At 34.1% G+C, this 12,548-nt stretch overlaps 1 protein-coding gene across 7 annotated transcripts in view; it reads left to right on the top strand.

The window, feature by feature from the left end:
* Positions 1-12,548, top strand: part of CADM2 (cell adhesion molecule 2) — a gene marked incomplete at both ends in the record, with an annotated part of 927,734 nt that overhangs the window by 817,112 nt on the left and 98,074 nt on the right. For all 7 annotated transcript variants that reach the window (XM_080918671.1, XM_080918673.1, XM_080918676.1 and 4 more), the window contains one exon: positions 5,773-5,863. In XM_080918671.1, coding sequence (XP_080774797.1) covers positions 5,773-5,863 — 91 coding nt within the window. The remainder of the gene's footprint in view (positions 1-5,772; positions 5,864-12,548) is intronic.

Raw genomic sequence — 12,548 nt, forward strand, 5'->3', positions numbered from 1 at the left:
ATTATATCAAGGTATAAGTCTTACTGAAAATGAAAAACACAAGGCCCCTGGTTGAGGGATGGGGCCACCCACCTCAAATATATTAATCCATAGTTCTTCTTGTCAAAAAGAAATGCATGGACAAAAACTGGAGTAGAAACTGAAGGAAGGGCCATCAGAGACTGCTACACCTAGGGATCCATCCCATTTGTAGACACCAACCCCAGACACTATTACTGATGCCAAGAAGTGCTTACTTACAGGAGCCCAGTGTAGCTGTCTCCTGAGAGTCTCTGCTGGAGCCAGACAAATACAGACACAAATGTATACAGCCAAACTTTGGACTGAGCGCAGGGACCCCAGTGTGGAAGTTGGGGCAAGAATGGTAGTAACTGAAGGGGTTTGCAACCTCATAATAAAAAACAACAATATTAACAAATCAGACCCACTACGACTTCCAGGGACTAAACCACCAACCAAAGAGAGACACATGGAGAGACCCATGGCTCCAGCTGGATGTATAGCAGGGTGATTGCTTTATCTGGCATCATTGGGAGGGGAGACCCTTAGTCCTTTGGAGGCTTGATGACCCAGGATAGCGGAATTCTGGGGCCCCTATCTCAGCAGGAACGAGGGAGTGGGTGGGCAAGTAGGGAAGCACCCTCATAGAGGCAGCGGGAGGGACGGGGATGCCCAGAAAGCATCCCATTTGAGTTATTCATAAAGTTTTAAATCATTTTAAGTATGGAAATTAAACACATACGGAAGAAAAAATATTAGCAAAAGTGTAAAATGCATACATATTATAGAAGATACTGAAAATAATGTATTTTTCAATTAATTTAAACATTTTAATATGTAAGTGCAATAATAAGTGGGCAGAGTCTTTGGTGGTTTACCTCTGCATTTCTGTTTTCTGTATTGCTCCTCTCTACTTCTGCTTTCTGGGCATCCGTGCAAGGGTTCTGAATCCTCAACTTCGATCACACAAACCAAAACAATACAGAGTGAATGAGTGCAGACAGTGGAGTTAGATACACGTTATGTTTAAAGATGTTATAGGTATACAAATATTTTCTTAAACTTCTACAACAACAAAATATTCTGAACAAATGAGGATCAAGGGACAGTGTGTTTTATTTATTCTCAAATAGTAGGCACCAACCAGCTATTGCTGTGACTGCTCAGAGTTGAGATATGCATCTTGTCACTAGGAATCGCACTTACAATTTATTTTACTTTAAATTTACATAGCCACATATGTATTCAGCAGCACTGTTCTTGATGATGTCATTGTGGTTTTCTCTTCTAATTCTATTAGATCTATTAATCATGCTAGGGAACATAATTGATGAGTTAATGGTATGGTAATTTCTAGGATGCTGATGCAGCAACATTTTATGTTAAACAGAAAGGATAGCGAAAGCATAAATCTGTAACATATACTTTAAAAGAGTTTAATGTTTCTATAATGTAAGTGCAAGGTAGTACTGCTTAAATCTAAAATTAAGTTTTGCTTTGCTGTTTGTTAAGACCTTTGGCTTGATCAGGTGAGACAGACACTGCATTGATTGTGGTGCTGTGGGGTTTTACTCCTAAGTCTTTGTTTCATAACAACACACAACGAGAACAACAGAACTTTCCTCGCATGCTATTGTGGTTGTTGATTGTGTAAATTGGACCGAGTGTTTTGCACTGAAATGTATCTCCAGAGTTCCTTTTATGCTTTCTAAAAGACTCCAGAGAACAATTGTATAGAGAATATATACAAAGGAATACGTACATCAAGGAGTATTATGTACCAAGTGTTTGATGAGTGTTTAGTTTTGTTAGAAGATTGCTTAATACTAAACGTTGATTTTAGAGTAGTATTATCACATATTAAGTTAAAAAAATCCACAAACTTGTTAATTTACCAAGGAGGCATTTAAATCCGGTCCAGAAATTTCATTCACTCTGATAATATAATTATTCATAAGAAAAAAATAATCTCTGGTATCATTCACATAGTTCCTAAAAGTAACAATTAGTGTCCTCTAGCATCGTTTCTAAAAGCTAGGGCTAAAATTGAAAAGTGAAAGCAAGATATTATAATGCATGATGATATGGTGTTGCATTTTTATAATTAACTTAAAATAATTGATAAGTATATACTAACACCACGTCCTATAAGTAAATGTATATATTTACTATATGAATACATAGTTTGTGAATAGTCAGAGAAAAATTTTTTGTCAATAGTATCATCAAAATATGTAATTTTAATGAAACACCTGGACACCGTGAATAACCATGAACAATGTAATTGGCTCTGGCTCTACAGTACAGATTATTTTTGTTCATTCAACATATTATATTATATAGATTGACATATTAGGAATTTCTTTCATGACTTGTCTAACATTTCTAACAGAAAAATGTTACCAGTTTATAAAGCCAAATTCTTATTTATGTTTTAACTATAAAAGGAAGTAAGTAGGTCTGCCCTCAATGGTAGAAGATCAACCTCATCCTTGAGAGACTTGAGGGCCCAAGGAATGAGGAGATCTGGCGGGATGTGTGGGTAAGGGGGATGAAGACATCCTCTTGGAGAGGAAGGAGGAGGACTAGGATGAGGAATTGCCAGGGGCCAGAACAAGCAGAAATAATGACAGGACTGTTAAAAAATGATTAAAGTTGATAAAAGAAGGAATTCATAGGTAAAATATTTGATTCAAAGAATCCACTTGTTATCCTGAGAAACTGTCAGTCATGGGCAGATCTTGCTGAATGACTAACATTGAGTGGTTCAAGGGTTGTGCTTTGAAGCTGTGTGGTTTCATAGTAGTTTTGTACCAGCTGCTCTGTAAAATCTTTCTGAAAAATACAGAAAATCCATTCCACTGGATCAATGTTTTCACTTTGACGTTTATCAAATAGAATGGAGAATATCCTTACTTCACAAATTAATGCAACTTTACAGTTTTTAAGATGAATGACTTTTTCATAATTCTGTTTTAACGATGCTGTCATATTATTCTCCTAATAAATGAACCCCAGAATTTTTCAAATAAGAATATAACATATAAGAAAAATTCCCACATATTCACACATATTCTCAAGTAACATTGCTTTTCTAACTAAATATATACATCTTTTTAGTAGGACAGAAGTCTCTGGAAATGAATCTCTCTAGCTTTCCACTTGGTCAAAAGACACAGTACTGAACCAAATGCTTAACTGTGAAATATCCTAAAAATACATTATATTTTGCCCATTATTCTTTGTGACTTTGTGAAAGATCTAAACAAAAAAGTATTCACAGACAATATGTTTCTTAGAAGCCTCCAGGTGAGACCAACTGAGAAAGCTGAGGGATACATCAAGAGTCCTGGTTCACTGTATGATTCTGATCATATGGAGAATCAGGATGTCTAATGTATAAATGAAAAAAGAGATTCACTTTAGAGAATTCTTCCTGAAATTGTCAAAGGTGAGGAGTCCAAAATTACACAGTATGAGCCAGCAATGTACAGACTGCAGAGTCAAGGGCATGTTTGTCTTTAGTCTAAGTGTAATGGCCTCAGAACCAAGTCTTTCTCATTCCCCTTACTTCAAAGTCTGTAGGCTTAGGATTTATGAAAACCTGTGTCCATTCTAGTTCTGAGATAGTCATACTATAATATCACCAAATATCTACAATATTTGTCTCCCTCAGGATAGCCATTAAGCACAGATGAGTGGCAGGGTACTGTGTCCTGATACATAGGAGCAAGTTCCAGCTACATAATTTCGTTCTCGTATATCAATGTTTCTGATGTTCCCATCACATCCCAACAGTACCACAGGTTTTGGTCCAAGCTTTAAATAGCTGACATTCAAAGTCATTCTAGATTCAACTTTTAGCAAATCTGAAACAAAAGGAATTTTAGACTCTTCTAATGATTTTGGCAGGGTTACTCCTTTATTCCCTTTGGAATCCAACTGAGTGGGACCCATCCACATTTGGAGACAAATCTGCATTTTTCAGTCTTCCAATGTAAATGTTAATGTAATATTAAATTCTTGTTAAAGAAATTTCTAGAATACTCTTATACCAAATTTGATAGATATCTTAGGGTACAACAAATTAAATATAATTCCTAGAAACAAACTTTTCTGCATATTGCTTTCCATTTTTTTCCACTAGAAATAAATTTGCTTTTAAAAAGATGATGCTGTATGTATAGGCTGAAGGTCAAAAACCAGCAAGCTTCAATTTAATTAGAATAATACTGGGTCATCACTATGACACTGCATAGTTATCTACATTTCCCTGATTGTTGAATAAATTACATTATAACACCAGTCAACAAATTATTCTATAAATGTCTTCTTATTTAAAAAATTAATAAATTATACATAAATCTTACATTATTTAAGAAGTACAATGACATATATACATGTATATTTTATATTTTCTTTAGAGGTATTTTTAATATAATAATTTACCATGTTGAACATGGACAGTCTATTTATAACTGGAATATTACCTTTTTGACATATATTTTGTGGCATAATTATTCTAATACTGGGATGAATCATCAGCCCTGAAATAACTTGTTTCTCAAGCATGACTATAACCAGTACCAATTCTGTCTTTGTATCACACATGCTGAGATTATAAGCATCTATCTTTCCCAAAACCTCTCTTATGTTGTTTTTCTTATTATTTCATATGTATTGTCCTGTTTGCAGGATTGAGAAAGTGTGTATTTAAAACATAAATAATTTCTGCATATAAGATCATCTACAAGATCATTGTTTTCTATCAGAAAAATGTTAATACTATGTTTTAAGAAAAGCAACTAACTTACATATTGCAGGATGGATTGATGGAGCCTGAGTTATTTCCCAAACAGAGCATTAAGCTGACATCAGATGTATTCTATTCTTCTATTAAGTCTAAATTGGAGGGGGAAAATGACTGAGTAAGAGAGGTCAGAGCTATTGTGTTTATAGTACACAGTATATAGTGATAGGACTTAAAGAACTGGGTCACATAGTTCTATACAGACTGTAAGGAAATTACTGTGTTCAAATTGTCCTTCTACCCTTTAATCATTCTTTTCCATTTTCTCTATGAAAAATGCATGTTCCTCTTGATTAAAGGATATCATGTACCATGTGATTTTTTAAACCTAGGTGTCCTGGCTTAGTTTGTTTTTTAAATCTATTTCTACAATTGTCTATTTTATTAAAAACGAAACAATTACTTTTTGACAATTATATCATTGCATATGAAACCAAATGCTCCCTTTCAGGACTATTTTAAGTATCTATCTGATGTGTTCTGTCCACCTTACTTGAAGGAAGGCTGCATTTGTTCAGAGCTGCAGGGCTGCTTCTTCAAAAGGATTCTGCATAATGCTTCTGAGACAGTAGTTTATCTTGAGTTCATTGGGGGTTCCTTATTGTGAGTCCCTGCAGTCTTTCGACAATAAAAGTGTTGTTATTCAAATGCACATGACTGCTTTCAGTTCACAATAATAGTATTCATAGCTATCTATAAATAGTTAAAGAAACAATTGTGTGAAATACTTGATATTCATCTGAACCATGGTTTTTTGCAGTGTCACATTGAAATTCAGAGGTACTCTTGTGATATTCAGATATTTTGTTAAATTGCACAGATGACAAAGTATCAGCCTTTCATATACTATATATATATATATATATATATATATATATATATATATAATGATGAACATAGGTGATTCAATATTAAAATGTATCCTTACATGTGATTAATGACTTTTCTATTTTTTTTCCTAGATACACCATCTGTTAAGATTATACCATCCACTCCTTTTCCACAAGAAGGACAGGCTTTAACTTTGACTTGTGAATCTAAAGGAAAACCACTGTAAGTGATTGAATGAATGGTAAACATTTCACTCTTATATAGATCAATCCTAATGGCAGGGTGTAACTGTAGACATCTACATTTTAACCCTTTTTTGTCAAACAAGAGAACAGGTTCTTTTGCACTTACCCCTTTCTCGGCCAAATTTTCCTAAAAGTAATGTGTATAGATTTAGAATCTAAAAACAAGTCACACACTCCAGTGACCTGATTTTGGGCCAAATGATGTCTGAAATACTTAGAAATGAACATGCTTTCTCAAATAGAATAAAATAGTCTATTGGGTATCTCACTCCATGCCATCTCTCCTGTCCAAGGGTAGAGACACTTTATTTATAAAAATAATGAATTGTGGAAGTTATGTAATTGTTATTCTAGGGAACCTGTATCACTTCTCTTAGGAATGATTCAGCAAGTGAGCACCAATGAATCTTTGGGATTCAGTTGTAGAAATAAGCTTGGATATAATATTCATTCTTGCATTAAGATAACTCCAACGTGCAATAATCTCTTATTTTTATTGAAAAACACCAAGTCTTAGGAAGTTTAACAAATTGAAAATTCTGTCTTTCTCAGAAGATACTGACTAATCTCTCCCAGGGGGTGCTGATGAATGGCAGCTTGCAGTCAGAAAAGGGAAATAAGGAAGTTTCTTTATGTTGCAGGAGGGAAAATTTAATCTCAGAAATGTGAGTTATTTTTCTTTTCTTATTCACAAAGGCTTTAGATTGCTGAGGCAGGATTTACTCACACTTCAGCCCTGTCCAAAGCTTTGCAACTTTTGCCTACTGTCTGCTCCTCAGCTGGTGAATCTAAATTGCCACTCCATTAGCCAGATTTACTCTGTAAATTCAAGGTGGAGGCTCATGGTAACTTCATCACTGCAGCTGAATGCCCAGTTGTTCAGAAAGAGGAATGGGCCAGGCCTGGGGGAGAAGGATAGTTGTCATCCTATTTAGGCTGGCCTGTTCATTAACATTTATATAATACTTACTAAATATAAATACTCACTAAAATAAAACTGAAATATGCAGCAAGAGTTTATGCCCACATGTTTTTAAATTATTCCAACCCATGTAGTATATTTGAATTTTAACTCATAGATCAGTAATGCGTCGAAACAGTAAGGGTTGATATTTATCCCTGTTGGTCCCAGTGTTATAGCAATTATGGTAGGATCATTTTACAAAAGGCGTTTTAATTAATTACCTTATATCATAGACCTATCATCAGGGATTCTTGTTTGTTTTCTTTCTCTATTAACTCTTATGATAATGATGTTAAGTTAGAGTCAATATCCTTGATTTTTCTTTCCGTTAAAATGCTGCTTTCTTTGTTCTTTAAAATTTATCTCAAAATCTGTCCAATCCTCCTCATTTTAAACTATCATTTCCAATAAATGAAGGCATTGACATCTTTGAAAAAGATTAAACCTGTAGATCTCTGTGGTTTAAACAATATCCACAATAGCGTCAGATAAGACAGACCAAGTATAAATCAAGGGAAGGCTAGAAGGAATCCATTTGATTCTTTTCAGAAAAAAAAAAAGAGAGACAGAAAATTGATAACATTCATCAGGGAGTTCACCACTGGGGGGGGAACAAGAATCATTCTTGGTAAGACTACTCACTTCACAGGATGAAACATAAAAAGGGGGGAAGAGATAATAAGTAAATTTTAAAACAATTTCAAAACACATTAAATTAAATCATAGGGAGACTGACCATGTCCTTAAAAGAGATTCAAAGGAGTGGGAGCCTAAATGCGGACAGTGGTATGGCAGGCACCCACTAGGCACTCTGAAACTGTGTCATTTATTTTTGTAATCAGCAGCAAAGTTCCGCTCTGTTACTTTGCAGCTATTGCTCCTGATTCCCCACTTTGCTATTTTGGTATCACTGAGAGGCAACGCAATTGGTTTCACATTCAATAGTTTCCCAAGACAGTTAATTCCTATTATCATTCCAAGTTACCTGAGCCAGGTCTAATGAGCAAAGAGGAGTCAGAAATACATAAGAGATAATAAAATCTATTCTCATCGTATATGCAATCTGAACGCTTAATTCCTGCTTAGGTCTTTATTGTTTCTTTCAGAGGAATGTGTGACCAACATACGATTTCCTAAAGAATGAGCAATTCATCATTACTACATGCATTGCTTATGTTAAAAATCACACTACTATCTTTACTATAAATCATAAAACTGTGGCGTGGCTCAAGTAGCAGTGAAACTCGTGTTTATAGCTTACCAGCCAGAATGCTAATGTTGTTTTCCTTGTTCTAAATGTGAGGGCCCCAGTGACTGTTTATAAACAATCATGCCTTATTTGCCTGCTTTGGACAGAAGCCTTTTACCATTTTCCTGTAGAACAGCTGTATAACTTGGGAAAGAACCAAATTGTTCCACTTGACATTACTATAGAGGCATTCTATTCTTTCCTTAAAAGAGAGATTACCGTACATGTCTATTGTTTTAATTTTGTCTATGGCAAGGACCAAGCTAATGCCAGCCACTTTTCTTTCAAGTCCCCAGAGATCCAGCATCCCTCTTTTGTCTTTGGCTGAGTTCCCAGACAGCTTTTAGGCATCACATTTTCCATTTATAAAAGTGGAAGAAGAAATATACCCTTTATATTACATAAAAGGCATGACCTTAAAAGATGCAGGGTGGCCCCTGCATGCTGTGACAAATGAATCAGCATTCATTTTAATTCAATGTATAGTACACTGTGAATTTTACATTAAAGAAAAAAAAAGCAATGAGACCTTTTTCTACTGGAAAAGGTGAGCATTTGGCATGTACTCTGTAAGAATAAAATAATTAAAGGATCTGATGAATTTTTCTGTTTATACAGCCCAATGCTTGTGTTGTAGTTACTATTTTATCTTCTAGTAATTATAATTTTTTCTTCTTTTCTTGGCAGAAATCTAGTATGCATAATTGCACAGAGACGAACATCCTATTATTTGTAAAAAGAAAGATTTTAATCTTTAGAAAGACAAATCACATGTCACCGAGCAACTAGTGAGGTGTTGGAAAGGAACAATTACATATACATTGTGGAGATGATCAGCATTTAAGGAGGAAATCTGATACATACATAGAAATCTATTCCCCAGAGAAATAGAATTGTTTTTTTCAAAGACAAATAGTTAAGGCAAAACAGCCCTAACCTAGTCAGTTTCCTCAGCCTAATGTGGCCTCCTCTTATATAGAAGAAATAATACATCACTTGCCAACTGTAATCCAATTAGTGAGGAGAAATTGCAAAACAAAACAGGAGTTAATGAAGGCAAGTTATCATCACAGTGAAATATTATTCACCAAACCAGGGAAGATATGGTATGGATGTAAAAGCATCAGTCTATTATCTTGGCAATTTCAAATCATTCCATCTAACTCATAAAAGATAATAGTAACTTCATTAACGAACATTTGTATTTCTCCTGCAAATCAGAAACCCTTCTGTTGAACCATCATATCAGTATTAGTCTCCTGGTCAGATGTCTCTGGTACAAGATCGAGTCTTTGTGGTGGTCTGCCTTGGACCCAGATGATAAATCTATTGGTATTCATGTCCTTGGTTGTCTTGAGCCAGATTCTTAGCCACCCTTTTAAAGTTGCTCTTTTAAATTAATAATCTTTGATCTTAGAACAATTTTTGATTCACCGCTAGCAAAGCATAGACAGACAGCATAGACAATTCCTATGTGCTCCTGTTCTCCTGCAGGACATGAAAGATACATTATCCATGGCTCATATCACCGTTTTATTGAGCCAGGGTAGCCAGTCATTGTAGCAGCCTAGACTTTCACCTTACAGGGGTCCATTCTTTTGTTAGGAGTATTTTTTTTTTATTTCTAAAATGATGTAATTTGTGTCTAATAAAAATTCATCTAGGGAATATCATCCTGAGTAAGATAACCCAGTCACAAAAGAACAGACATAATATGAAGTCACTGATAATTGGATACTAACGCCAGAAAGCTCTGAACACCCCCAGAAACAACTCACAGACTATATGAAGTTCAAGAAAAAGCAAAGGCCAAAAAAAAAAAAAAAAAAAGAAAGAAAAAGAAAATGAAAAACCTTTATGCTTAATCTTTACACACCAAGAAAACCTTGACTAATTCCAGGTTACATCTTGTTTTACATGTACTTTATTCACATTGTAACTAGTAAGATCTTAATGCACACTATCAAACCTTTAAAAAGAACCAAGCACTGACAAAAAATGAATTTATATACTTTTATGCAAAAATGCTTAAAATCTGTACATTTATCTTTGTTTATTAAAATAAAGTTGTTCAATAAAAAATTTATGTAAGGGTTAATGATGATATATATTATATACATATATAATATAAACATGTAATTCCTCCCACCAAATAACATCTTAATATGTAATGACTATGAGAACTATAGAGTGTCTTTTGGTGAAGAGATTAACTACAAAGTAGCTAAGACATTTATTTATTCAAAGTCTTAATCATATTTAGTACTGAATTGTTAGTAAGGTACTGTAGTAAGTCCAGAAATAGTTATAATTATAGATTCTTCCATGTATCTCAAAGGTAAGAGGTTGACCAGAATAAACAAATTCCCAGACAATGATGCATAATTTTATAAAAACATCTAGGAGACACATAAATCAATATAGAGACAAATGAATCAATACTGAAGTCAAATAAACCCTGTTAGGCCACCCACAATTACTAGAGTTAAAATAATAATAACAGCAGTAATAATAGTGTTAATAAATAATATTTATATAGAGAAAATAGAGAGGCAAGAGCCTTTTTAAGGTAAATTTTATAATAATGAGAAATGAGTGACTGACAAAGCAGAAATCACAGAAATGGTTTCTTCACAAGTACATGAGCAGTTGTGTAGAAGATATTTTAGAAAACTTGAAAGAACTAGGAAGAGAAAAGAAATAATCTTTGTTCCACCAGTATGGAAGTGGCTTCCCTTTCAGGCACTGTTACCAGCATGAAAAGAACAGTTATCAGTTAACAAATTTTCACAGCCAAAAATGGAAAAAAATCATAGTTTTTAGGTAAGCCAAAACTTGCCTAAGGGCATGTTTGGTGTGTCCTTAAAAATACAGGGTCTGTGTTATATAAGGTACTGTTTCGTCAATACTTTGGGAACCTTCTTATTAATTTTGTTTTTAATTCATTAATTAAAAACATTAGAATTATATATACTATGTACACGAGAGTGGGCATTTGTTCAGGTGCATGAGTGTGTGTATGTGTTTGGGTGAGTCTATGAGTATGAATGTGTGTGAGTGTGTGTAGGGGGGTGTGAGTTTTTGTGAACATGAGTTCTGTTGCCTGTGAAGTCCAGAGGCTTTAGATTTTCCTAGACCTATAATGAAAGGTAACTGTCAGCTGCTTCATGTTGGTGCTGGGAATTAAATCTTAGTTCCCGTCAAGAGCAGGACCTGATCTTAATGATTAAGTCATCTTTACAGGCCCAAACATTTTTATGTGTTGTTGTCACACTAAATCATACAAATATCTTGGGTATACACTCTATAGTTTCTGTATTATAGATTAGAAGCATTTAGTTTGTAAAAGACATATGACTAGATCTAGATAATACTAAAACTGAGAGGGCAATCTATGAAAAATAAAAAATCATACAGATGGCTCTATTGGTTTTTCCATTCTGTGCTCTGAGCCAGGTAAGAGATAGGGAGCAGTCATAGACTATGAATCTGAGTGTTAATCAAATAGTTACAAAATAGTAATGTAAATCCCAGTGTTGTCTTATGTATATATGATATCTACAGTATATGGATAGGTGGAAGATAGGTATGATACATAGACAAATGCATATAAAGTAGCATATATATATATATATATATATATATATATATATATATATATATGTATGTATATAAAACTTGTCTTAGACCTAAATGTTCTTACCAATATAATGTAAAATAATGGATGCCAGGAAGCTTAACTAAAATAAGAAGTTTAAACAATATGCTCTTCATGGGTATACCATTCCTGTTAGATAATATCCCTCTGAAGCAAATGGCAGATACAATATGGTATAAATATATCTATCATAGGAATTCCTATAGGAAAAGTATGAATAATAGAAGTCACATGACATTTAGGTATTTATCTTTGATTGAAGTATATAATTTTTTAAATTATCATAATTAATTAACTCAAATTAAAAGCAATATAACCAGTTCATTTGTAGTACCTTTTCAAAGGTATAATACTAAGAAATCAGCTCTGAATCCTCCTGATAAACATAAGCCCCCATCCTTCCCTCCCCTTGCCGAAGCCCATATGGTCCTTTCCTTCCATCCTATGCCTTCACATTTTAATCACACATTTACTTTCTGGAAGCACACAAGTGGTTATCTTGGAAATGAGACTGAATATTTTGGTTTTGTTTGTAAAACATGAAGCTGACTCTTGGTAATCTCCTTGGCTGTTATTTAGGCTGGGCATCTGTGGTGTGCTGGGCACTCAATCATTTTCAATTAAATGTTCCAGTGTCTTGTAAAAGTCCCATCAGAGTCTGCAGAACCAGGTTATAGATCCACAGAGAATATGCACTTGCTGAACATTTTCCAGGAAGCAGGTTTTCTTATTTAAAAAAGGCAATTATTTTGGAGGATTATGTAAATGTTTAGCTGGAAATCTGACTCAAA

The sequence above is a fragment of the Micromys minutus genome (genome assembly GCF_963924665.1).
Source record: "Micromys minutus genome assembly, chromosome: 7".
NCBI lineage: Eukaryota > Metazoa > Chordata > Mammalia > Rodentia > Muridae > Micromys > Micromys minutus.